Source organism: Carassius auratus, chromosome 2 (assembly GCF_003368295.1).
Source record: "Carassius auratus strain Wakin chromosome 2, ASM336829v1, whole genome shotgun sequence".
In the NCBI taxonomy this organism is placed as follows: domain Eukaryota; kingdom Metazoa; phylum Chordata; class Actinopteri; order Cypriniformes; family Cyprinidae; genus Carassius; species Carassius auratus.
The window spans coordinates 23,071,653-23,098,207 of record NC_039244.1 but is presented as its reverse complement, the minus strand read 5'-3'; the positions used below and the strand labels follow the sequence as shown (position 1 = coordinate 23,098,207).

The 26,555-nt window shown below is 37.6% G+C and overlaps 1 protein-coding gene and 1 long non-coding RNA gene across 7 annotated transcripts in view; both read left to right on the top strand.

The window, feature by feature from the left end:
• LOC113121131 (integrin beta-1-A-like) overlaps positions 1-25,807 on the top strand; it is a 38,414-nt gene extending 12,607 nt beyond the window's left edge. For 4 of the 6 annotated variants that reach the window (XM_026291378.1, XM_026291398.1, XM_026291394.1 and 1 more), the window contains exons 4-16: positions 1,412-1,631; positions 1,793-1,963; positions 2,065-2,303; positions 3,726-3,881; positions 3,963-4,058; positions 4,176-4,265; positions 7,611-7,751; positions 7,896-8,098; positions 8,187-8,425; positions 8,547-8,769; positions 8,850-9,082; positions 25,125-25,291; positions 25,412-25,807. In XM_026291378.1, the coding sequence (XP_026147163.1) occupies positions 1,412-1,631; positions 1,793-1,963; positions 2,065-2,303; positions 3,726-3,881; positions 3,963-4,058; positions 4,176-4,265; positions 7,611-7,751; positions 7,896-8,098; positions 8,187-8,425; positions 8,547-8,769; positions 8,850-9,082; positions 25,125-25,291; positions 25,412-25,477 (2,244 nt within the window). In that variant the 3' untranslated portion in view covers positions 25,478-25,807. Of the gene's footprint in view, positions 1-1,411; positions 1,632-1,792; positions 1,964-2,064; positions 2,304-3,725; positions 3,882-3,962; positions 4,059-4,175; positions 4,266-7,610; positions 7,752-7,895; positions 8,099-8,186; positions 8,426-8,546; positions 8,770-8,849; positions 9,083-9,187; positions 9,396-17,720; positions 17,886-18,282; positions 18,350-18,639; positions 18,726-18,833; positions 19,039-20,354; positions 20,526-20,606; positions 20,843-21,218; positions 21,375-21,559; positions 21,656-21,801; positions 21,886-22,389; positions 22,531-23,501; positions 23,705-23,783; positions 24,023-24,192; positions 24,416-24,563; positions 24,788-25,124; positions 25,292-25,411 lie in introns of those variants that run through there. The other 2 variants (XM_026291406.1, XM_026291414.1) reach the window with 2 other exon arrangements.
• Positions 10,378-13,422, top strand: LOC113121157 (uncharacterized). Its single transcript, XR_003294676.1, has 2 exons — positions 10,378-10,528; positions 12,123-13,422. It is a non-coding gene; the product is annotated as an uncharacterized LOC113121157 (long non-coding RNA).
• Positions 25,808-26,555: the final 748 nt, after the last annotated feature.

Sequence of the window (26,555 nt, the reverse complement as noted above, 5' to 3'; positions counted from 1 at the left end):
GTTACGCAAAAAAATCCCAGATGATTTTATTGCACAATTATGAAATCGAAGAAATCATTTGCGATAATGACAGCAGTTTGCGTAGCTTCTAAGTGTATTATGGCTCTGTGTAGTAAATATCATCCATCCAAGAGCACATGAAAATACCACATTTACTAACGTTTTTACTAAATTCACTTCATAACGTCATTCAAATGACAATTCATAACAATTCCTTCTGTGAGGTGTTGTGATTTACACAGGATAAGAATATTTCAACTTATTTAATAGTATTCTAACGCCACTGCATTATAAATATACTTTATTTTAATATAAAATAAGAACTCAGATAAACCATATATTGTCGTAGTCATGTGTTTATTACTCTCATTGAATCAATAAAAGCAGTTATATCTTCTGTTTATTCAGCTGAAGCGAAATAAACATTTCCCGAAATAAACACCATCGCAAGTGCGCCCTCTGGCCTTCGGATGGAGTTTTACTGCTGATCACAGAACCGTGCTCCTCTGAAAGATGCGAATGAAAATCCCAGCTTCTGTCGTTTTCGATTCTATTTCAGTTAATCGTGCAGCCCTGATTATTACCGACAGTTTCTTGAGTCATTTTAATGGAACTTGAGCACATCATCCCCCTCAGTGTATATGAGTCACCGTCCTGTGTGATCATGTCTGTTCCTGCCATGTGGAGCAGATTGTGGCAGGACTGAAAACAGCAATCTTAGACTACATTACAGAAAGAAGGAAGTGGACTATCACTTAACTTCATGTAATGCAGGGCGGGGGGCTTGAGCTCTGTTGGGAACTGCCCCTTCTTAATTATTTCAACAGGCACTCATCCTGACTAGCCCAACACACCAACATCAGTTTGAGTTTGGGGTGGGACTTTTCTTAGTATGTGTGAGTCCAACAAACCGTGGTGTTTTCACGCCACACATCATGTTCTAACTCAGTGAAAAATACATTGCTGAGACAAGACAGAGCATGTGAACCAATCATCTCTTCCTCTTTACTAGTTATAACATGAAATAATCATAAATGAGCATTAGAAAGTATGTTGTTTCAACCATGGAATGACGTCAATACACACCTCGTTTCAAGTCAAGTCCACCAGCTGTAATCTACTCTCTTGTCTGGTTTGTTTGTTGGGCAATATGGTGATGTGAAAGATACACATTTCGAACCCCCGGCGAAGGGTCAGTTGAATATCCCTGCCATAGAGATACCATAGTTGTAGTGTTATTGAATTATCAAGATATTCATCAATCGGGATATTGTCTCAAAAGAACACAATTCTCTATATATGTCCCTTAAAACCGCTTCATCTTTTGTAAGATTAAATATTACTGATGCTGTGCTCTAACTGGTGCTATTTTTTAGGGGGTGAAAATAAACTTCATAAACTCTTTTTGCAGGACTTTCTGAAACAGGGTGAGCAGAAGTCCACACGCTGTGATGAGATTGAAGCTCTGATTAAGAAGGGCTGCTCTGAAACCAACATACAAAATCCTCGGGGGACTGTTAGTGTCAACAAGAACAAACCTTTATCCGACCGCACGAAGGATGGAGTAAAACTGAAGCCGGACGAGATCACCCAGATTCAACCACAGAAACTCACCCTAGACCTCAGATCAGGTACTGCTCACTTCCTCCTCAATTCCAGGAATTATTATTAAAAGATTTAGGTCATCATGTAATAAAGTCAAATGTCATGTGAAGTAATGCTCTCCTTCTAGGAATAATCAGCTCACTCACTCCCCTTTAGTCTAATCACATGCTCTCTCATTTCAACCCAGGTGAAGCTCAGAAGTTTAATCTGACATTCAAGAGGGCTGAGGATTATCCTATAGATCTCTACTACCTGATGGACCTCAGCTACTCAATGAAAGATGATTTAGAGAACGTCAAAAACCTGGGAACCGCCCTTATGAGTGAAATGCAAAAGATCACATCAGACTTCAGGATTGGTAAGGAACCTTAAGGAGGATCCGCGCTGGATTTGTCTACATTTGTATTGCACTGCTAAGTTCATAACGCCTTTTCTTGCATTCTTTGTCAATGTTTCCAGGCTTTGGCTCCTTTGTGGAGAAAACTGTCATGCCGTACATCAGCACAACACCAGCCAAACTGCTAAACCCCTGCTCATCAGACCAGAACTGCACCAGCCCGTTCAGCTATAAAAATGTGCTGAGTTTGACTTCAGAAGGATATCAGTTTAATGAGCTTGTTAGCAAGCAGCAGATCTCGGGAAATCTGGACTCACCAGAGGGAGGGTTCGATGCCATCATGCAAGTGGCTGTCTGTGCGGTTCGTTATTTTGATTTATACTTGTGTATATATATTAGTGGTTGCACTGACTAATCGACTAGTCGACTTCAATGGCCTGCCATGACGCTTTAAGCTTGACTAGTCGCCGGTCCTATAGAGAGCACAACATAATAAATCTTTGAAAGACTTCCACATTTACACTCCACATTTCCAAACAGTTAAAAGGACAAATAAATGTATACTCCGAAAGGTCCACAAGACATGTGTGATTATATTACTGGACGCTCGAAATTGAACGGGAGAACACGCATTCTAAACAGCTTATTGTACAGGTAAATTAATTGCATTATGAATGCATTCATATAAATGTAATCTTTACTGTGCTACTTTATCTATATATGATGAAGAACGAGCAGACATCTGTGAGAAATAAAATGAACCAAAGGCAAAAGAACTGTTAAAAAATAGCTGTTATAGGAGCAATAACTATGTGGGCAGCGCATGTCATATAGCTGTTTTCTACAGATCCAAGCTAAGCTGTAGTAATAATGACGTCATCATCAACTAGTCGACTTCGACTTTCATCACATAAAAGTCGACTTTAAAGGGTACATAATATACACCGTTTCACCTAATCTCATGTTAATCTTGAGTACCTATAGAGTAGTACTGCATCCTTCATATCGCCAAAAAGTCTTTAGTTTTATCATATTTATAAAAGAAAATGCAGCTTTCCGATTCTTTCCAGAAAAAGCCGAGCTCCTGGAGGTGTACCGTGAGCGGAGCTATAATACTGATGTTTCGTGTTGTTTCCATTAACATATATTCACCTATGTGCTGATTTCCAACAAAAGACAGAAATCTGATGCAATTGTACTTACATGAATGGTGTCTTTCATCACAGGGACGGCTCCATGTTTTAATAGCCAACGATGTGCAAATCCAGCGTTAACTTGGGCTTTGTTTATAAAACATTCGTCACTTAAATGACCAGAACACACAAACGCACTTGATACACTCCTGCCCCGGAAAAACAAACTGCATCCACTTTTCGTGTAACGCTGGGGTCTTTGGGAAGCTGAACACGGTAAACTTTACCTCACATCCAAAAACGCACTTATTTGGAGGCATTCTCGAACAAATCCTACGTAGCGTTGCCGATGATATTGATGTGCGCGGTCTTGCTCTCCTCTGGTCAATGTGTGCTCGCGGGCATGCTTTTCCGAGAGAAATGCTCATATAAGGAGTTCCATCATCGTCTACGTCATTAGATCCACAATCGGAAAAAAAACAGCCGAAACTTGTACCAACTTTTTTTGTTGTTGTTTTTTTAGTTGTATTGATTTGTAACCAATTGTCCACTGTCTACTAAATAGATGTGGCCATGTAACCAAACTAAAGTGACATGACCTCTAACCCTGCTGACTTAAAACTGAAATTTATGTTCCTTTTTTACCTCAGAATCAGATCGGCTGGAGGAATGTTACCCGTCTGCTTGTGTTTTCCACGGATGCTGGATTCCACTTCGCTGGAGACGGAAAACTGGGTGGCATCGTGCTTCCTAATGATGGGAAATGCCATCTGCAAGATAACATGTACACCATGAGCCATTACTACGTAAGTGTGTGTAACGGCATAAAGTCAGTACTGCATAAAGTATACATGTCAAGGGGTCTAATTTATTTCCATCCCTTCTAGGACTATCCTTCGATTGCACACCTTGTTCAAAAATTAAGTGAAAACAACATTCAGACCATTTTTGCAGTAACTGAAGAGTTCCATCCAGTTTACCAGGTAATAAAGCAGCTATCTTTTGTCTCCACATCAATAGGCAAGTCTGATGCTGTTACACTACTGGAAATAAAATACTGCATGGGGGAAAAAAAAACCTTTTTTTATCTTTGTCTTCAGGAGCTGAAAAACCTCATTCCAAAGTCAGCTGTGGGAACGCTATCCTCGGACTCGGGCAATGTGATAAACCTGATTATTGATGCATATAAAGTGAGTAGATCTCAGTTACTCATGGATTAAAGTCTCTAAAAAGTTTTTTTTTTTTTTTTGCTTTATTTGGTTTATCTTAGATTAGATGTTATTAGAAAAATAACATAAATAATATAGATACATATACACATAAACATACAACATACATTAATTCAAATTAAGAAAAAGGGAAACACCAGATGAGCATAATTATACACTAAATAAATAACTAATAAAATTAAATAGGAAAAAACGTTTAGAAAAAGTTTAGGCTTTTATTGGGAACCTAATTTTTTTAAGGAGAAGTAGCTGCTGACTTCCAGTTCATAAGAATAAGATTATGGCAAAATACCAAACTATCTATTGGTAAAGGAAATTAACAGAAGACTTTCCTCAAGAAATCTGACAGTTTTGATCAAGACCAGAAAGAATGCAATAACGTAGCCCTTTCAAAGATGTATGAAGGTCTAATATATCATCAAGAACATTTTTATTTGGCAAAAAGGGGAAGTTAGAAAACTGCTTACGAATAAAGTTCCGTATCTGAACGTATCTAAATAAACGGGAGCTCTGTAGGTTTATTTTTTCTTGAAGTTGTGTTAAGGTTGCAAAACTGTTTCTCATACATTTATTTATTTATGGGGCTAAAAATACCAAAACTGACAAATTTTTCAAAAAGGCTTCATATAAACATAAGCATATACTGCACGCTTACGATAATTATGGAGAGCAGAGGCTAAAAGTCATTGAATAGTTTTCTTGTTCTTGACCAAGAAAAATATGTGGAAATATGACAATGCAGTTTGGGGTAAAAACAGTAATAGTTGTTAAAGATAATTTAAAATCTTGAGTTCCAATTTTAAATTTTTTTTTTTACTTTTTTAAATAACTGTTTTCTATTTAATATATTTTAACATGTAATTTATTGCTGTGTTATTATCAGTAAACAGTTGAAAACGTAATATTTTGTGGAAATCATGATTTTTTTTTTATATTTGATGAATGTAAAATTCATTTGAAGTAGAAATCTTTTGTAAATTATAAATGCATTAACTGACACTTTTAATCAGTTTAAAGGTGCCATCTTTAATGTTTGGCAAAAAAAAATCAAGTCATACTCCACATTCCATAACAGATGGGGGCAGTATGCCTCAATAAAGTGAATTGGTCTACTCTAGAGTAACAAACGAGAAACGGCATATTCTCTATGCTCCGCCCTTCTTTCACAACAACACTACAGCCATAGCTGAAGCATAACTGTGCGTTCACACCGCCGGCATCTAGAGCGTCAAAAATCGCTCTTGCCGCTCTGCTCACGACGCTGCAGAAAGATTTGTGAGCGCTCAGACGCTCTTACGTAGATCGAATGCTTATTTTGTATTTAAAGCGGCCGCAAAGCAAACAAGCTTGTTGATCTCGTGCAGACTAACCACAAGGAGTTATAACCTCATTAAATATTGTTGTGGACGAAATATTAGGATCCTTTACTTAAAATGAACAATCTCAGACACCTTGGTCCACGTATCACTTTTAATTTATTGTTTATGTCCCTGTAGGCAAACAGGGACACATCATAGATTAATACAAACGCTAAACAGCAATAATCAACCTGTCCTTTATTCTGCTTGGAAACTAATGTGCCAACTCTCAAGCATTCACCGTGAGACACACGCAATTGACTCTTTTCACAAGCTTTCACGCCACACATCAATTTTTTCACGCACAGAAAAACCACGAAGCAAAGAGGACACGGAGACCAACAGACTAGACAGAGCAGGTTAGTTATGATATAGTAATAGGGCTGTGCAAAAAATCGAATGCGATTTTCATGCACCTCTCATCAGTAAAGACGCTCCTGTAATTAGAAGTATATCTCCAGCCTGTGCGTTCAGATCAGGGTTGCCAGGTTGAACAACAAATCCTGCCCAGTTGCTTCTTTAAACTAGTCCAAAACTAGCCCAATCGCGTTTCCGGGAGGTTCCCAGATAAAAATTGCTTCCCGGGGTTAAAATATACATTTTTGGGAAGGGTTTCCCTGGTAAAATTAGCATTTTAGGGGCTAAATATCACGTTATTGGTATTGTGATTGCTTCAAACCGCGGACATGAAAAACAACCGCAGACTTGGCAACACTGGTTCAGGTGGAGCGGCAGTTACTACACAGAGCCTTAGTCTACCGACAACTAACACAAAATCGCTTTCAAAATCGACAAAGAATCGCCTGCGATTTTAACATCGATTTTGTGTAGATTGTCAGTGAATTATGGCTCTGTGTAGTAAATGCCAACCAGTTTTGCCAAGTCTGTGGTGGTTGTTTTTCATGTCTGCGGGTCGCAGCGACCCCAATACAAATAATGTGATCTTTAGCCCCTAAAATGCGAATTATACCAAGGCAACCCTGCTAAAAAACGTATATTTTAACCCCGGGAAGCAATGTTTTATCGGGGAACCTTCTGGAAGCGGGATTGGGCTAGTTTTGAGAAGCAATTGGGCAGGATTTGTTGTGAAAACCTGGCAGCCCCGATCTGAACACACGTGCTGGAGATATACTTCTAATTACAGGAGCGTCTTTACTGATGAGATGTACATGAGTAAAGACATGCACAGCCCTATATAATAAAATGGGTAACATTAAGTTATAGCTAGCTAAATATCAAACGCAGCTACGGTTAGCCAACGCTAACATTAGCACGTTTATCGAACAGCCTTCGATACATTTCTATGTTATAACTTCCCGAAAACAAATACACAAACATATAAAACAAACTTCTAGCGAAATACTAACAGCATCTAACTTACCAATCCAAAAGAAATGTTGCAAGATCGGAGTCGAACCTCATTTCTTTCAGGTCCATCAGTTGTCTCCAGCGATTAAAAGCAGTGCCGATGTTTACTCTTGATTTGTGTTTCCCGAGCGCGGTTGTTTCCCTGTAGCGGGTGACGCTCTCTTCCCTGAACTGAAATGAACTAGTGGGCTGTACTTTCCACATGATTGACATCAGGTTCAAGTACACGCCCACAAGCTGTGCGAGTTATTCGTGTATTGTAGGTTGGCTGGTGATTATGTTGCCCGCATACCGCCTCCCATGGCCGAAACTGGTATTACGACACCTGTCGGGCCGGGGCTAGTAATGCTAATGCTAATTAAGGTTGATATCTCTGCAGCACTATAATTTGACATTTTTTTAATGACATCATAGCCCTTATTTCTTCTCATTCTTTTGATGCGTGTAGGTCATGTTATGGATATTTTTACCTCAATTTTTGCATATGGCACCTTTAAAGCATCCATGGCGAACAAAAGTTTTTCCCCAAAAATTTTTTTCATAAACTCTTAAATAACCCTTTCCTAAATCTCTTTCTCAGTCTCTGTCCTCTGAGATCATTCTGGAGAACAATAGGCTCCCTGAAGGTGTGTCCATCTCCTACGTCTCCCACTGCAAGAATGGAGTGAGCCAAGAAGGAGAAAATGGACGAAAGTGCTCCAACATCTCCATTGGGGATCAGGTGAGAATAATATCCTCCTTATGGAGCATCTATGACAGTTTCATCAGATATTCACTACTTTCCACTGGGTACAGTTTCCTAAAACAACATGAGTAAAAATCCAAAGACTGCTAGTCTAATCAAAGCTCTTGATTCTTGTCACAGGTGACGTTTGAAGTATCGATCACGGCTAAAGGCTGTCCATCTAATGACAAACCAGAGACTATAAAGATCAAGCCGCAGGGCTTCACGGAGGAGGTGGAGATCGTCCTCAACTTCATCTGTGAATGTGCGTGTCATAAAGGGGGAATCCCGAACAGTTCGGAGTGTAGCGGCGGCAACGGTACCCTGGAGTGTGGAGCATGCAGGTTAGTTAATATTATTCAAACATTGTATACAAGACCAAATCAAGACCTCCACCTGGCAGTAATATTATCTGTGTCTGCTTGCGTTCAGGTGCAATGAGGGACGTATCGGCAGACTTTGTGAATGTAGTAAAGACGAGGTCAGAACAGATGATCTGGACGCGAACTGCCGCATGGATAACGGGACGGACATCTGCAGCAACAATGGGGACTGCGTTTGTGGAACATGTGAGTGCAAGAAAAGAGACAACCCTGAGGAGAGATACAGCGGGAAGTTCTGCGAGTGTGACAACTTCAGCTGCGACCGCTCCAACAACAAGCTCTGCGGAGGTACGGAGATGCTGAAACGTGACACTGAAATAACACGCCAGTCTGATCTTCACATACTGTATGTGGAGGAACAGTACATGATTACACAGATGAGAAGTTATAAACTTTCTATACTTTCCAGGTCATGGTCGTTGTGAATGCCGAAAGTGTATGTGTGACGCTAACTACACGGGCAGTGCGTGCGACTGCTCTCTGGACACCTCCACCTGTCTGGCCAGTAACAAACAGATCTGTAACGGTCGGGGCACCTGCGACTGCGGCCAGTGCAAATGTACCGACTTAAAGTTTCAGGGTCCAACTTGTGAAATCTGCCCAACCTGCCCCGGAGTCTGTACTGAACACAAGTGAGTTATTTACAGGAACGGCTGGCTTGTTACACTCAGCTAGTGGCACGAAATATATTCGCCTGTGTCTTTCCTTACAGGGATTGCGTCCAGTGCCGAGCATTTGGTACTGGTGAAAAGAAAGACACGTGTAACGAACAATGTAACAACTTCATTCTTGTAAAGAAGAAGAAGAAGGAAGAACTTCCTCAGCCCAACGACCAGCCATACATCAATCACTGCAAAGAGCGCGATGCTAATGACTGTTGGTTCTTCTTCACCTACGCTACTAAGAACGACAGCACCGTTGAGGTCCATGTGGTAGAGGAACTTGGTAAGTGGAGGATAAAACAAAAGTACCAGTAGGTCTTGAGTTATAATTTTTTGTTGAAACTTTATTTCTCTTGTTTCTGTTAATGCATTGTGCCTGTGTTCACAGAGTGTCCCTCTGGCCCTGACATCATCCCCATCGTTGCGGGTGTGGTCGCAGGAATCGTTCTGATGGGCTAGGTGCACAAGATGGCGCCGGTGAGCTTCAGCGACGCGAGTGTGTGCGTACTTATTTCCGGTCTTGCTACGCTCGCATTGACTGTAATGGAAACTTGCACACGGATCTTGGCTAGATGTATATAATTAATGATTTTCAAATTTAACAGCCGATAGTGGTATATCAAAAACATGGGGAAACATCCTCCCTATATTTTGCGTACATCTGTGTGGAAATTCATCAAGATACAACGCGGAGATTGCTTTATTCTTCTGTTGATTATGCGGATCAGCGTCAGGTCAGGACCACAGGGATTTCTTTTTTCAAACACAAACCATTCAAATATGCAATACTTTTCATTTTGAAGAGCAGGTTTTGTTCTGTTATGTAAGATAAATGTTTCTGACTGTCAAACAAGACGCACAGAGATTTCTGATAAAGCATGTTTTATTAACTTTATTTGATAACATAATTTATAACTAACTGTACAATTAAACGTAATATAATTATGGTATGTTTGCATTAAATAAAAGATCGCTGTTTGCATTCATGTGTGTTTTTATTTGTTTTATGAGATCTGTAGCATAAATCATTATCTGTCTATGTATATTGTTATTGTTTTGCATTAATTATCAGATTAAACATATTAAAATTAGTCACGTATTTTTTACTGTGTAAAATAATAAAAAATGTTGTGAAAATGAAACAGACTGATGTATGTGTACAATTGAGAAATAGATATTTCTGAAGATAAATCGCAGACCACGTCTCACGAGGTAAATATTTAATATAAAAATAATAATAATAATGCAAACATTTTCGAGAAATAAGTAATTTGTACATTTACATATTTGATAAGATAAATACATTATATAGCTGTGTATACACGCCATGAGTTCAACTTTCATTTCCTGAACAGTAGTGAACATTAGTGTATTTAAATCATTCACCGGACCCAAACATACACACGTTTCAAATCCACTGGCTCAGTTAACATTTGTAGTATAGTGATAATAGCAGTGTATATCTTATTTGCATATGAAGTGATATTATAAATCCTGTAAACATATAGAAGGTAATATTTGGACACCTCCAGTTTTCTGCACTGACTTTAAGCACAACCGGAAATATCTACGCACACACTCGCAAGACCGGAAATCCAAGATGGCGGAGATATGCAACTAGCCCATTGGTTTAGCACTTCTGCTCATCTGGAAGCTGCTCATGATTATTCATGACCGCAGAGAGTTCGCCAAGTTCGAGAAGGAGAAGATGAATGCCAGATGGGACACGGTTAGTTTCTTTTATTTACATTACATGTTACGTTACATTACATTACAATTATCTGTTTTAAGTTATTCAGTCATGCCTTTATGTAGCCACTTCAGTTGCCTAGAGAAAAGTGTCAAAGTTATTAAACGCAAATAAGATCTACATGAAACGAATATGTAATATTTCCCAATATATATGTATACAGGTGCTTCTCAATGAATTAGAATGTCGTGGAAAAGTTCATTTATTTCAGTAATCCTACTCAAATTGTGAAACTCGTGTATAAAAAATAAATTCAATGCACACAGACTGAAGTAGTATTAAGTGGTTCTTTTAATTGTGATGATTTAGCAAAACTTATTTCAGATTTAACAAAACAGTGAACTGTAACTTATGTTATATATACATATAGAATTATTTTTTTTACATTTCTGTAAAGCACAGGTCAGTTAGTTGTAATGTTGGGTAGGGTGTGGGGGTGTGGACTCTCTAGCACCTGTCTGTCTTTAAGTTCTGTTTTTCTCACTTCTGTCTTGCTCTCTTCAAACCTTTTCTTTTTGTCCTATCAAAAGAACCCAATATACAAGAGCCCTATTAATAAATTATAATAAGGGCGTCACACTCTGAGTCTGTACTCTTCTTTGCTGCTTACATATGCTTTTTTTCCTCTCTGTCTGTCTATTTATCTGTATCACTTTAACAGCAATTAAATGAACAACTTCTATATTGTCCTTTTGTACTTGTTTACTCTAGTACACTTATTATTAGGGCATGACTTTTAGGTCATTTACTCACCTGCATGTCGTTCCATACCTGTATGACTTATGATCTGTGAAACACAGAACCTCAGAACAGAACTCTATTTTTGTATGAACTCTCGGTCCTTATAGGAATAGTTCACCTAAATGAAAATGAAAATGTAGATGTAGATGTAGAAGTTTGTTTCATCATCAGAACCGATTTGGAGAAATTTGCAGTGAATGGGTGCCGTCAGAATGAGAGCTGAAAAGCTGATAAAAATATCACAATTATCCACACCACTCCAGTCCATCACGTAACATCCTGTGAAGTGAAAAGCTGCGTGTTCGTAAGAAACCAATCCATCATTAAGAATTCTTTAATTTCAGCAGTGAAAAAAGTTCTCATTTAAATCAGGAGAGAAATATGCACAGCCAAAGCAGTGTTTACAAGCACAGTCCAAAACTATAATAAACATATGTTGGTTGATTTTGATGTGAGGGGACATTAGGGGATGGACTCTCATTCTGATGGCACCCGTTCATTGCAAATTTCTCCAAATCTGTTCTGATGAAGCAAATGATAAACTACTAAATACCTCTGTTCTAATGAAGAGACAAACTCATATCAAACAGATCTCATGATCTGAGGAGGAGTACATTTTCATTTCTGGATTAGCTATTTATTTAAAGAGTGCAATTAATATTACAGAAATATTGCCTTTTGTATTGCTTGCTGGTTTTTGTATTCATTTATTAAAATTGTTTGTTTGTTTGTTTGTTTGTTTACTGCATTTGCTGTGAAGCATCCTAACCTGCCAATTGTGTAGTTCTGTTAAAAGTTGATCTAATTATCCTCTCCTCATGTTGATCTCCAGGGCGAGAACCCCATTTACAAGAGTGCTGTGACAACGGTGGTCAACCCCAAATATGAGGGCAAGTAATGGACGAATGTGTCAATCTTCCAGCAACACTGAATGCAGAGCAGTTCAAGAGGAATGGAAGAGTTGAACTTCACTCCGTTTATTTTCTTTTTGTGTTTTTTAAATCGCCTTTTGGAAGTGCATTTGATCGATTAACCTGTGTTGCTATGCATTGTTTTGGAACTGTACAGTATGTAAAAACTTGAGTTTTTACTTTATGCAATCTGAGACAAAATCATTTCAGTGTTCAGTTTAGATTTTTAGCCACAGATCTGCCTTGTTTTTCTGAATGTTACAACTGATCTTGAGTTAGATGACGGGTTTTGTAGGTAAGATGTGGTCAAGTATGCTTTAAGGATGTTATACAGAAAGACTAGGCACAATTATTTGAGTCAGTTTGTGTCTTCTGACGGTAGAGGAAACTTTCTGAACCTGTGGATGGAGTGTCCTGTCACTGGTGTAGTAGGTAGCTGCAGCCGACCACTGCTGTTTGCACACATGGTGCTTTTCATCTAGATGCTTAAGTCGTCTGCAGAAATCCGGATGATTTGAGACCATATTATAATTTTTAAGTCTGTGTGACTTTGTATTGGTGTGCTCACTTTGCCTTTCTTTGGTCTGTGAGACAGGTGGCTTAGTGACCTTCTATAGTGCACATTAATGAGTTGAAACAATCTAAAATGGACAGGTTTAATATCTTTTTAATTGCATCAAAAAAAAAATTGTGAATTAATGTGTCAAGTGTTTGATTTAAATGCCATTGACTTGGTAACATCTGAGTTTGAATGCTGTTCGAGAGAGATTTTCATCATTGTCTGTGCATGGAACAATCAACTTTTTATTATGATTATTATGTGGAGAAATATGAAAAGATCTTCAGGTTTTAGGTTTGTTTAAAGAATGAGGAAATGAAAACTCAGGTCCTGAATTTCTCTCTATAACTGATGCCAAATCTTTGTCTACAGTGCATGATCTATTTTCCAGATGTGAACTTCACTTTTTTTTTTTGTTTTATTTGTCCCTTTGTAACATTGTTCATAAATCAGAATAACTTCAGAATAACAAACTCATATTATTTTTAGTAAAGACCAGTGTTAAAGAAAGATTACTTTTCTCTCTCTCTCTCTAAAGCTTTGAAAAGCTTAATCATGTTACATACACACTTTGCATTTTAAAGTCATTTTTGCATCATGCTCATTGTCTTTTGTTTCTAGGAGTTATTTATTTAAAAAAATAAACAACCCAAAACACTGGACTGCATTGATATCTGTGTCTGTTTGTGAGTCTGCGTGCATTATAATCGAATGTGAGGTCTGTATATTGTATATATATTTCAGTAACTATGTGAATCCTTGCACCAAAAAAGCTGTTTGTGTTAAGGCCGTTTAAAATAGATCACTAGCTTGAAACTCATATTACACAGTGTACACTATAAACTATACACCGCCTACGGTTTACATAAACTTAAATCTGTAGACTTTATTCAATAAAAAGTTTTTAGTTGATTTGTATCCCATCTATGTTTTCTGTGCATATCATATATGCTGTATTCTGCAGAAGTAATAATGAGTTCGTATGCTATTCGTAAATGGCCAATAATTGGTTTTTCCATTGGTCTTAAATGCATAACTAATAAAATTTGAGAGTCCTTTCTTGTTACTGCTACATAGGTGTGTGTGTGTGTGTGTGTGTGAGGTGTGAGACTGCTGCTGCTGTTGCAGTCTGAACTCTTCTCACCTCACACACGCTCAGTACAATCACTTTTGTTTTGTCGGAGATATTCTTCATATGCCTACAGGACTGTTAAGGTGTATTGTGACCTGGAGTGTAACTCAAGACATCAGGGAAAGTTGAGCATATGGATATTTACTTCATAAACACACATTTCTTGAAATGGCCTTAGGAGTTAAGGTGAGTAACTAAGCAGGTTTTTTTTTTTCTTCTCTCTCTCTTATAAAGTGGCCTTGAATTGTATGACATTTTACCTGTTACAAATTAAAGAAAATCATCAAATCTATGTAAATATCCTGTTTGTAAGATCAAAATTGTTTAAACAAATCCATAAAGGCAAACTATTAGAATGCAGATCAGTCATCTGTGTTGATATATATTTATTATGAAATATCTCTATTGGTCTTATCTATCTACAGTGGCATGCAGAAGTTTGGGCACCCCTTGCAGAATCTGTGAAAATGTGAATAAGTTTAACAAAATAAGAGAGATCATACTAAATGCATGTTATTTTTTATTTAGTACTGCACTGAGTAAGATATTGTACATAAAAAGAGGTTTACATTTAGTCCACAACACCAAAAAATTGCTGAAATTATTAAAATAACCCCATTCAAAAGTTTGGGAACCCTTGGTTCTTAATACTGTGTGCTGTTACCTGATGATCCTTGACTGTCTTTCTGTTTTGTGATGGTTGTGCATGAGTCCCTTGTGTTATGGAAATTTTTCGTTTTGTTAATTTTTGCATTGATTGCATTAATCTTATTTAAGTATCTTTTTAACATGCAATGATCAAGGTAGTATATATAGTCCATAGGGACACTGAGTTATTTGTGTAACCTGTGCACATAACTGCTTTAGGCTGAAAAACAACTTCTAAAGAGGAACCATGTACCAGGAACAATTAGTTCTGAGACAGTCCGTACCAGGGAGAGGTGCATGAGATGTACGAGTAATGAGGTGATGTGCACTGGGCAACGTGATTGGCTCAAAGGTCCTAGTCTGTCCTGCAATGTATCTTTTACATTCTATAAAAAGTGGGCTGTAAGTCTGTGTGTTATCTCTTGGCACACAGACTCAGAAGCTGTGTGTAAACCAGATCATTCTCTGCAGAGAATTAAAGCAATACAAAGATATTTCATTCTCAGTCTCTTCAAAATGTTATTGAATTAGAAATTCCACGACACTTGTTTGTTCTGAACAGTTAAACTGAGAACTGTTCTTCAGAAAAATCTTTAAGGTCCTGCAGATTCTTCAGTTTTCCAGTATCTTTGCATATTTTGAACCCTTTCCAGCAGTGACTGTGTGATTTTGAGATACATATTTTCACACTGAGGACATGTGAGGGACTCAAACACAACTATTAAAAAAGGTTCAAACGTTCACTGATGCTCCAGAAGGAAACAAGATGCATTAAGAGCTGCAAAAAATTATATTTTTGTTGAAATATAATTTTTTTTCCATTTAGTTCTGCCCTTCGTAAGCAACAGAAGATACTAGTATGTTTCCTGGAATACAAATTAAGTACAATTTACCTTGATCTTCAAATTCCAAAACTCTTAAAGCATCTGGTTTCCTTCTGGAGCATCAGTGAATGTTTGAACCTTTTTTAATAGTTGTGTTTGAGTCCCTCAATTGTCCTCAGTGTAAAAAAAAATGGATGTAAATAAATTTGCAGGGACTGTGTTACTGGAAGATCATGTTAAAGAGACCCCTGTGGGAGTCCGTTTGCTTGTCTTCTCCAAGAGCTATTTTTGTCTACCATGTGTACTCGAAAACGTCTGTCATGGAGGAAGAGTTCTATAGCCTCTACTACCCAACACGCTTAAACTTTCATTTGTAACATCAAAGTATTTGAAGGAACCATGTTTTCCACAGCTTCCTTCAACTACATAAACTTCCTGAACTTGACACAGCATTGGTCAATCAAGAGGTCAGCAAGCAGAAAACCTCTGGAGACCTGGACTCTTCGGAGGCAGGGTTTGAAGCAAACTGCAGTCTGAGCTGAACATTCCATAAATGCCAGAGAACTACGGGCAAAGTCCCCAAAACATGTTTGCACATGCAGAGTTGTGCTTGCCCTGCGAATGGCTGCATCTACAACTACTTTCTTTTTGTTCCAATAAAAAAGTTTTTCTGATGATAAATGCTTCAAATTTAGAAATTCAGAAGCTAAACTCAAATTTGATTGTAATGTATTTAAGAAATCACCACCTTCATTATCATCTTTAAATATCAAACGCTAACCATGTAGTCAGTGTGAGACTGAGCCGTCGTGAAATCAGAAACACGCACTGTTTTCTCAGTCCTAGGGTGAAGCACACAACAAGTCTGGACCATTTGGAATTGGTTTAATTATTTCTCAGGAAGTGATCGGCTGGAGGAATGTCACTCGACTGGATTTCATTTTGCTGGAGATGGAAAACCAGGTTTTTCTTACCCCCTTTTTTTAGTTTTAAACATAAACTCATTTAATTTTGATAAATTTGTCAGAAAAAAAGTGAATATTTAATCAAGTGAATGTATCTTGATTTCACTCAAAAAAGAAAATTCTGCTCTCGCGTCAACACGTGGACCATAGAACATGAACATGCACTGGTGATTGAAGCCCAGGTGAAAAAAATATCAAACATAGCCATTATTTTTATTTTTTGCCACGCAAAAGCATTCCCAATGCGTCAGAAAATTACAGCTGAACCACTGGAGTAGCATGAAAAACTACCTTCACCATCTTTCTAGGCTTTCAAAGTAAGAGTTACTTAGACTGTCAGAGGATTGTTATTGGCAGAATACTGGCTAAATATAGTCACAATTATAAGCGGCAATTATCAGCCTCCAAGCGCCAATGACTACGACTTAGTGTCTCTGACATCGAGACAGTTTAATGCAGAAAAAGAAAAATACAGCCACAAACAACAATCATCGGGATCTAAGCACCAACCAACTGAAATGTGTCTAATGACATGGTTTTTTAAGTCCACATTGAAACCTCACTGACAGTGTTTGATATATATATTACCAGTGCACCACAATTGTATAAATAAACTGGTTTTAAGCATTTATTTATCAAGACATCTTATCCCGCAGGTGCCTCTAGTGGACAACATTAGTATTGCATCCATCACCTTTCAGTTGAAATGACTGATAATTTGTGAGCATCATAAATGAATGAAACTAAGCATGTGTTCACTTCATTCCTTTTTAAAGCCTTCTTTACTAAATCATCCTCAGCTTCATTTCCAGAAATCCCTCTATTTTGCCTATACAAGAGCGCAAATATTTCATTCATTAAATCTTCTAAGGGTGATTTCTGGGCAGATATTTTTGTTGCTGAAGTCTTATTTCCTCCTCTGTTAAACCCATTAAAATTTAAGTTTCTGTAGAATATATTTATAAATTAGATGTTTTGACATTTCTGCACATAATTCTGAAATATACGCTCCTATACCTGTGGTTCATGCAATTAGATCCATCTTTATATATGTGCACACTTTCCTAAATTTCCCTGAACATGCTTCTTTACATAAGATTTCATTTTGTCCATTTTATACATTATGATAAATAAATGTATATGTATATCATAAATCATTATTCAAATTATTTTTTATTTTTATGGCTGATGGGAGTTTCTTTTTTCTCTCTCTCTAATGTGAGTTTGTTCTGGAGGAGGAGCCTCACTCTGACACGTCCCGCCCAACATTACAATCCTTCAGTTTGTGTTTCCTGTGTGTGTTGTGTGTGTGTGAGGTGTGAGACTGCTGCTGCTATTTCAGTCTGAACTACTGCAAGACCTGCTCTTACCTCACTCACGCTCAGTACGATTACTTTTGTTGTGTGTAACATTTCTGAAATATTCTTCATATGCCTATCATCGTACTGTTAAGGTGTATCGTGACCTGGAGTGTAACTCAAGACATCAGGGAAAGTTGAGCATATAAACATTTACTTCATAAACAATTCTAAGAGGAGCCAGGAGCATGTTTTAAGGTGAGTAACTAAGCTTTCTTTACTTACTATATATATATATATATATATATATATATATATATATATATATATATATATATATATATATATATATTTATATATATATATGCATGCTGTTTCTTTTTCAATATCTATACTTGTTATATTATCTGTCTCTTTCATTGAGTCAGAGAGACTACCGTGTGCATTTTCTGTTTTAATGGTAATCTACTTTTGATGCAAAGAGTATTAAATTTCTTATACAAGATTAACACACATTTTTAAAAACTTTAGTGACCAATCATTCACAGTTAACACTTTATGTGAGCATCAGACAAGGATTTTGTGTATTTGTAAGCAATTGCTATCTCTCCCTCTTTGATGTGTTTCTGTGTAATTTATGTTCTTCTGCATTTAGATGGATATGAAGGTGTTGTTAGTATCAGCTCTATTGGGATTTATCTCTCATGTCAGAGCAAAAACAGGTAATACAATAATTTACTGCCAACAACATGACTACTTTCTAGTGCCTTAGGGCAGACATTCTTTCAATGTTTAGGTTTATGAGTTTTTTGTATGAATAAGTGAGCTGTGTCGTCATAAATACAAAGAAAAACTAAAAAAAATACCCTCTACTCTTGTGCTTTTCTGTAAATGATCTACTTGTATTCTTTTCATAATGCTTAAGTCACTGCGAAATGATTATTTGAATCTGGTGTAACATTGATGTTAGATCTTGCCTTCTTAATTTGCTGCATTTGTGTTTTCTGTTCAGAAAGCAATAGATGTATTTCTGCAAATGCCAAAACATGTGCAGAGTGTATTCAGATTGGGCCACAGTGTGCGTGGTGCAAAGATCTTGTAAGTTATTTTGCATCAAGGTTTGATTGTCTTCTCCTGACTCTGGAAGATGATCCGAGTCTTACCGGAACATGCGTGCTTAGCAAGTGTCTGCTTGCATCTTAACAGGACTTTGAATCTTCACGCTGTGATGAAAAGGATTCTCTGGAAAAGGCTGGTTGCACTCTACCTGGCATAGAAAACCCTCGAGGATTCGTCTCCATTGACAAGAACAAATCCGTCACAAACCGTGAAATTGATGGAAAACGGAATCTGAGGCCTGAAGAGATCATCCAGATTCAGCCACAGAAACTCACGCTGAACCTCCGATCAGGTACTGGACCCCGTCTGGGAATCACAAAAACATCGCTGGATGTGTCTCAACATGTTGTGAGCTATGAATCCAGGACAAGTTCATTCAAAGTTACATTTCATTATTTACACAACCCTATGTTGTTCCTAACCTATAGTGGACCACAGGAGTGTTTTTAAAGAACAGAATTACCATAAAAGTACTATAAATGTGGACCATATGACTTGATTTGTAAAATAAAATGGCATGCACTCTCATTGACATGTTCGCAAGAAAACAACTTCTCACTAATGAACAAGTCATTCTTTTGAGTCAAATCTTTTCAATGATCCAGCTAGTTAACCAAACCAGTCTGAATGCCTCGTTCACGAATATGTTTGACTCGGTTATTGAGTTCACCTACCGACTCGATGTGGCAGGGAAGATTATCTTTAACTCAATGACTCAAATTTCTGTTCGTCAAGTAAAGCTATTATGTGATTTAAAGGGATACTCCACCCCAAAATAAAAATGTTGTTATTATTCTCTTTCCCCCATGTCGTTCCAAACCCATAAAAGCTTTTGTCTTTGGGACACAATTGAAGGTATTTTGGATTAAAACCGGGAGGCTGGTGACTGTCCAATTGTCTGCCAAGAAAATTACACTCTCATGGTCCAGAAAATTATGAAAGACATTGTCAGAATAGTCAGTGGCCACTTTATGAAGTGAATAGTAAACTTTTTGTACGCAAAGAAAACAAAAATAACGACTTTACTCAACAATTCGTCTCCTCAGTTTATCCCCACATCACCATAACGCTGTTTTGCGCAGACAGTTTAGTTTTTCTATGACAGCTGTGCTGCACAGATGCGCTGATATCATTCAAATCAAAGTGTAAATACATGTTGAAAACCTATCCTTGTGTCGCGGATGACACAGAAGAGCATAAACTGCTTGTGTTCAGTTTATATACTCCAAAATAGCACTACAGTGATACGGAGAGATACAGAGGAGACAAATTGTTAAATAAAGCTGTTATTTTTGTTTTCTTTGCATACAAAAGCCTCCCGGTTTTCATCCAAAATATCTTAAATTGTGTTCAGAAGGCGAACAAAGCTTTTACGGGTTTTGGAATGACATGGGAGTGAGTGGTTGACAGTCTTCATTTACATTTATTATGTGTCAATGATGATTGATTTTTTATGATTTACTATGTTAATAGTTAATGTTAATAGATTTACTAAGTTAACTATTAATTTGTTAGTAAAAATTGTAATTGGAGTCTGATCACACAAGACATAAGTTTAGAAAACTGGTCCTAGCATATTTCTTTGTCTCTTGTCTTTTCACACTGCAGGTGAACCTCAGAAGTTTGCTCTCACATTCAAGAGGGCAGAAGATTATCCCATCGATCTGTACTTCCTGATGGATCTCAGCGACTCCATGCAAAAAAATCTTGAGAATGTCAAGAACCTGGGAAATGAACTTGCCAGGGAAATGGAGCACATCACGAGCGACCTGCGGATAGGTTAGGAGGACATGCATGCTCACATTCACACCAGCCTACGATCTTAAAGCTGTTAAATGATCTGCTAACTCTAACTTGCAGGTTTTGGTTCATTCTTGGAAAAACTTGTCATGCCTTTCATTCTGATGACACCGAAGTATCTAAAGAACCCATGTTATCCAAATGACTGCTCGGCGCCCTTCAGCTACAAAAACGTCCTGAACTTGACGGCTGATGGTACATTGTTCTCCCAAGAAGTCAGCAAGCAGAAAACCTCTGGTAACCTGGACTCTCCCGAAGCAGGATTTGATGCAATCATGCAAGTCGCTGTCTGCTCGGTGAGTCGAGCTGCACATTCCATAAATGCCAGAGAACTACAGGCAGAGTCATGCTTGCACATGTAGTGTTGTACTTGGCCTGCGAATGACTGTGTTCACATCAACTTTCCTTTTGTTCAAATTAAATCGTTTTTTTAATAGTAAAAGCTTCAGAAGCTATACACAGATAATGTTAACAGGAAATTACTTCATCACCATCTTCATAAATGAATTCTAACTGTAGCCTGAGGCTTCTGATATAATTATCAAACATTAACCATGTAGTCAACGTGTGACTGAGCCTTTGTAAAATTAGAAACACAATTAATGTTCTCGTTTAGTCCTAGGGAGCAGCATGAAGCTGTGATCTGTTAGCTGTGTTTTGATTGTCTCTCAGGAAGTGATCGGCTGGAGGAATGTCACTCGCCTCCTTGTGTTCTCCTCGGATGCTGGATTTCATTTTGCTGGAGATGGAAAACTTGGTGGCATTGTTCGTCCAAATGATGGGAAATGCCACCTTGAGAATAATATGTACACCATGAGCCACTACTTTGTAAGTATGAGTTTTATTGATAGATAAATATGAGTTTTTATTGATAGATAGATAGATAGATAGATAGATAGATAGATAGATAGATAGATAGATAGATAGATAGATAGATAGATAGATAGATAGATAGATAGATAGATAGATAGAAATGTCAGAGTGTGTCTTTCATTTCAATTGTTTTTTTACAGGACTATCCCACTATCTCTCAGCTGGTAGACACACTGAGTGCCAACAACATTCAGACCATCTTTGCTGTGACAAAAGAATTCCAGAATCTTTATCAGGTGTGTGCAATGTGCATATTATATCTTCTCTGCATTGCTACACAATTATGTTCAAAATATTATAATATAAGCATCTGGATTAACTCAGATTGTAGTCTGTATTGACTCATAATGCATATATTAATGTGTGTGTGTGTGTGCAATAGGAACTGTCTACTCTAATCCCTAAATCGGCAGTGGGGATACTGTCTGACAAATCTGTCATCAAGCTCATCATTGATGCATATAATGTGAGTTCAAGTTATGCATCAAATATCTCCGTCAGTAATGGTTGGCTGAGGTAAACTCTAGTTCCTCTTAGAGTTAAAAGGAAGTGAAACCAAAAACCGCTGTTTCTCTTTACTTGCAAAGAATTTGACTTTACAGCCAGTTCCCACGAAGGGTTGTTTATAATCTTAAATATGTACCCGGTTCATTTGAATGAACAGGAACAGTTTAAGAGGCTTATTGCTCAGTCAGATCAACAGTTCTGCGACCAGTAAAATTAGAAGCTTAAAGGAACAGTGCACCCAGAAATGTCAATTCTGTCATTTACTCACCCTCGTGTCTTTCTAAATCTTCCTTCCTCTGTAAAACCAAAAAGAAGATATTTTGAAGTACTGAAATTCCAAATATCTTCTTTTGTATCCCACACAATAAAGAGAGCCATACAGGTTTAAAACGACATGAGGGCGAATAATTTGAGTGAACTATCCCTTTAATTAATGCACTCTTTGTTTAATTGTGTCCATCAGTCTTTGTCCTCAGAGGTCATTCTGGAGAACAGCAAGCTACCTGCTGGAATGTCCATGTCCTACATCTCCCACTGCAAGAATGGAGTCAGTGAAAAAGGAGAAAATGGTCAAAAGTGCTCTAACATCTCCATTGGAGATCAGGTGTGAGAGAGAATGCAATAGATGAACTGTCTGTGCTCATATAATGACTCTATTTTGCTAGCTTTAGCTTAATCTTAGTGCACAAGTTATCATATGGTAGCATAATTGCAGCTCATTGCCATTCACCAATGATATTCTAGTTAAGACACACACCAGTTGAGACTGTAGCAGAACTGAGCAACACCCAATGAAATTACAAAAGGAAAGACTTGGAACTGGGAGAGGAAGATGTAGGAAATAACTAATTAGTTATTTGAATTTTCAGTTGTGTGCATATCAGTGCTAAGCAATCTCCATGTTGCACTCTTTCTGATGGTGTATAAGATGCAGATTTTTAGATGAAATACTGATCCACAAGTGGCACATTCAAAAATAGGTTACATTTAAAATAAAAATGGGCAGCTGTGATTCCCAGAAACTCACCTTAAAAATAATGTGACAATGTTTTAAATATTATGAGATGGCTTATTTGTGCCTGTACATTTTACAACATGAAATTGTTTGTGATGTAACAGAGCTCTGATAACTTATTAGGGTTTACAGTGCACACAATAAAATAATGAAATAAACAAATAAATAAACAAAACATAATATACATTACTGATAACAAAAGTGACAATAAACTAAATTATATAAAATATAATCATGTGTGTTGATGTGCCAGGCAGGGACCTCTGGAAATGTCTTGTTTTTCACTATAAATTATAATGTTATTCATAGTTTATACTTGCAAAAATCATACATTTAAAAGAGATTTGTGGTAAAATTAAATATAGTGTAAACCATTTTCTATTTTTCATATATGAGTCTAATGAAACAATACATTCTTATCGTAGTGTTTAAAAGCTTTGTCTGTAAAAATTTTGTAAAATGTTTTTACAGTACACTGTTTAGTGAATCTCTAAATATGGACACATCTTTGTAATGTGCATGAGGCCTTAGAATTCAATGTGTTGTGTTGTGCCTTACAGGTAACATTTGATATAGAAATCATGGCTACAAGCTGTCCATCTACAAATAAACAAGAGACTATAAAGATCAAGCCGCAGGGCTTCAATGAGGAGGTGGAGATCGTCCTCAACTTCATCTGTGAATGTGAGTGTCGTAAAGATGGAATCCAGAACAGTCCGAAGTGTAGCGGCGGTAATGGCACTCTGGAGTGTGGAATATGCAGGTGTGAGAAGCTGTTAATCTCATATGCAAATGCAGATAATTTGACAAATATTCTGATTCAACGTTATCTCTCATATCAGGTGTAATAAAGGCCGGCTAGGCAGATTATGTGAGTGCAGTCAAGATGAGTTCCTGACAGATGATCTGGACGCGAGCTGCCGCGTGAATAACGGGACGGACGTCTGCAGCAAGAATGGAGAATGTGTCTGTGGAACGTGTGAGTGTAAGACAAGAGACAACCCTGAGGAGAGATACAGCGGGAAGTTCTGCGAGTGTGACAACTTCAGCTGCGACCGCTCCAACAACAAGCTCTGCGGAGGTACAACCCATTGAGAATTCGCTCTTCTTTCTTTTGCTGTAGTTTTCTCACAGATGTTATAGTTGTGAATTAATTCTGCTGTTAAGATATTTGTACAATACGGAGTAAGAAATTCAGTTTTTGCATTGAATTAGGAAATATTTATTATTAAGGAATTCTTTTCCTCACAGGTCATGGTCGATGCGAGTGCAAAAAGTGTATCTGTGATGCCAACTACACAGGCAGTGCTTGCGATTGCCCGTTGGACACCTCAACCTGTCTGGCCAGTAACAATCAGATCTGTAACGGTCGGGGTACCTGCGAATGTGGCGCTTGTAAATGTACCAACATAAAATTTGAGGGTCCAACCTGTGAAATCTGCCAAACCTGCTCCAAAATTTGCAGAAACCACAAGTGAGTTATTGACGTAGAATTTTCTAATGAGGTTAGGCTAACATAAATAACCCAGTTTGTTGAAATACTGCCTTGTAGTCGGTTTTGTATTTGAATAACTTTAAAACACTGTGTCACTAAATACATTTGTCTGTGTTTTGCCTTAAAGGGACTGTGTTGAGTGCATTCAATTTAACACAGGTAGCAAGAAACAAACATGTGGGAAAGAGTGCAGTGCCTTTAATGTAACATCAGTGAAGACTAAGGAGGAACTTCCTCAGCAGATTGACATCAATCACTGCAAAGAGCGCGACGTTGATGACTGTTTGTTCTTCTTCACCTACGCTACCAAGAACGATGAAAAAATCTACGTCCATGTGGCTTTACAAAAGGGTAAAAAAGATGGACAAAGTAACATTTTTTTTTTCAAAACTGAAAAACAAATATAAGTACTGCACTCTTAACTGTTAAAGTAAATCTGATTGATTTTACTATTTACTTTCATGAAACTGCAGCAATTAGCAAACAAAATGATCCAATCAATTCCCAATGGATAAAACCAAGTCCCGCCATACATTATTTTCTTGTTTGAGAAACAGTTTGACTCGGATATACATCACAATAGTGGAAAAACATGACTGCAACTTCTGTTTCATGCCAACTCTCTTATTATTGATAACTAGTTTACAAGTTCTACCTTTAACATAATGCATTGTGCCTGTGTTCACAGAGTGTCCCTCTGCCCCTGACATCATCCCCATCGTTGCGGGTGTGGTCGCAGGAATCGTTCTGATTGGTTTAGCACTTCTGCTCATCTGGAAGCTGCTCATGATTATTCATGACCGCAGAGAGTTCGCCAAGTTCGAGAAAGAGAAGTCGAATGCCAGATGGGACACAGTATGCACCTCTTTATTAATATTATTTTTTTTATATTGCAAATAAATACATTTTTAAGGGTTCATACTGTACATGCTACTAGAAAAATACTGGGATAATAATACCTGCTGTTCTGTTTAGGGTGACAACCCCATCTACAAGAGTGCTGTGACAACCGTAGTAAACCCCAAATATGAGGGGAAATGATGGAGCTTCAGGATGGCTTTCAGCAGTGGTTCTCAGATGGTCTTTGTTTCATCACCCAGATTTTACATCAGTGACCTAATAGTATCATAAACAGCATTTAATGTAATCTGGGACAGATTTTGACTTTGGACCAAAATACCCACTCAGCTGTCAACAACAGTTTTATCCTCCCTTTTAAATTTTTTTATTTTTATAGCCTATGTTAATATTAAACTCCTCATTTCCAGTGAGATTATGGTTTTCCAGAGCACAAGAAGATTCACTATTGATTATTATTTTTGAAAAGTTTCTATGAAGCCAATAAAACATTGTCAGGTTTAATACATACAATATTGATCGTCTCATTGTGCGGGTGACTTTTGTTTCTCCATGCAAGTCAGTGGATGTTTATATTTGCGGGAGGGGCATTCTCATTTGATTGGTCAAAAATCAATCTGGTGGAAGATGAGTCATCAATGTTTTTGTTTCCCAATTCCCTAAACCATAAACTGTCAAAGTATAAATCTGCTGAAATTACATTTTGTTTGGATGATAAGTACACACTCACGAAAAAATGTACAAGAGCCGTCACTGGGGCTGTACCTTTTCTAAACCAATGGTAGCAACACCTTTATCCCTAATTTACTCCTAAAGGGTGCATAGAAGTACATTAAAGGTACATATTATCACCTAAAATCTAGATATTAGTTCCCAAATAGTACATATTTGTTGCTTTTGAAAATGTACTGCCTGAGCGACAGACATTGTACCTTTTTTTGGAGTGTAACTAAGTTTATCAATCACACTAAAGGCTTTTTTTCAGTTTCTTTTGAGCTTGTTTTCCCTGTTACCACAGTATTTGTAGTTGTATTCAATACCGAAATCGGTTCAAATTGAACAATAGAACAAGACAATAGAAGGGGTTAAGTGTATTTTTGCAACAATTAGTTCTGCCACAGCATCTCTTCATGCTGCTGCTATTAGATCATATGCCTGAAGCTTCCCACAGGTGATTGGTGCCTCTCACTGACCAATCAGGCGGTGTCTCGCTGCCATCGCAAAGTTATTAACCCTGTGGCAGTCTCAGACTGTCCCCATG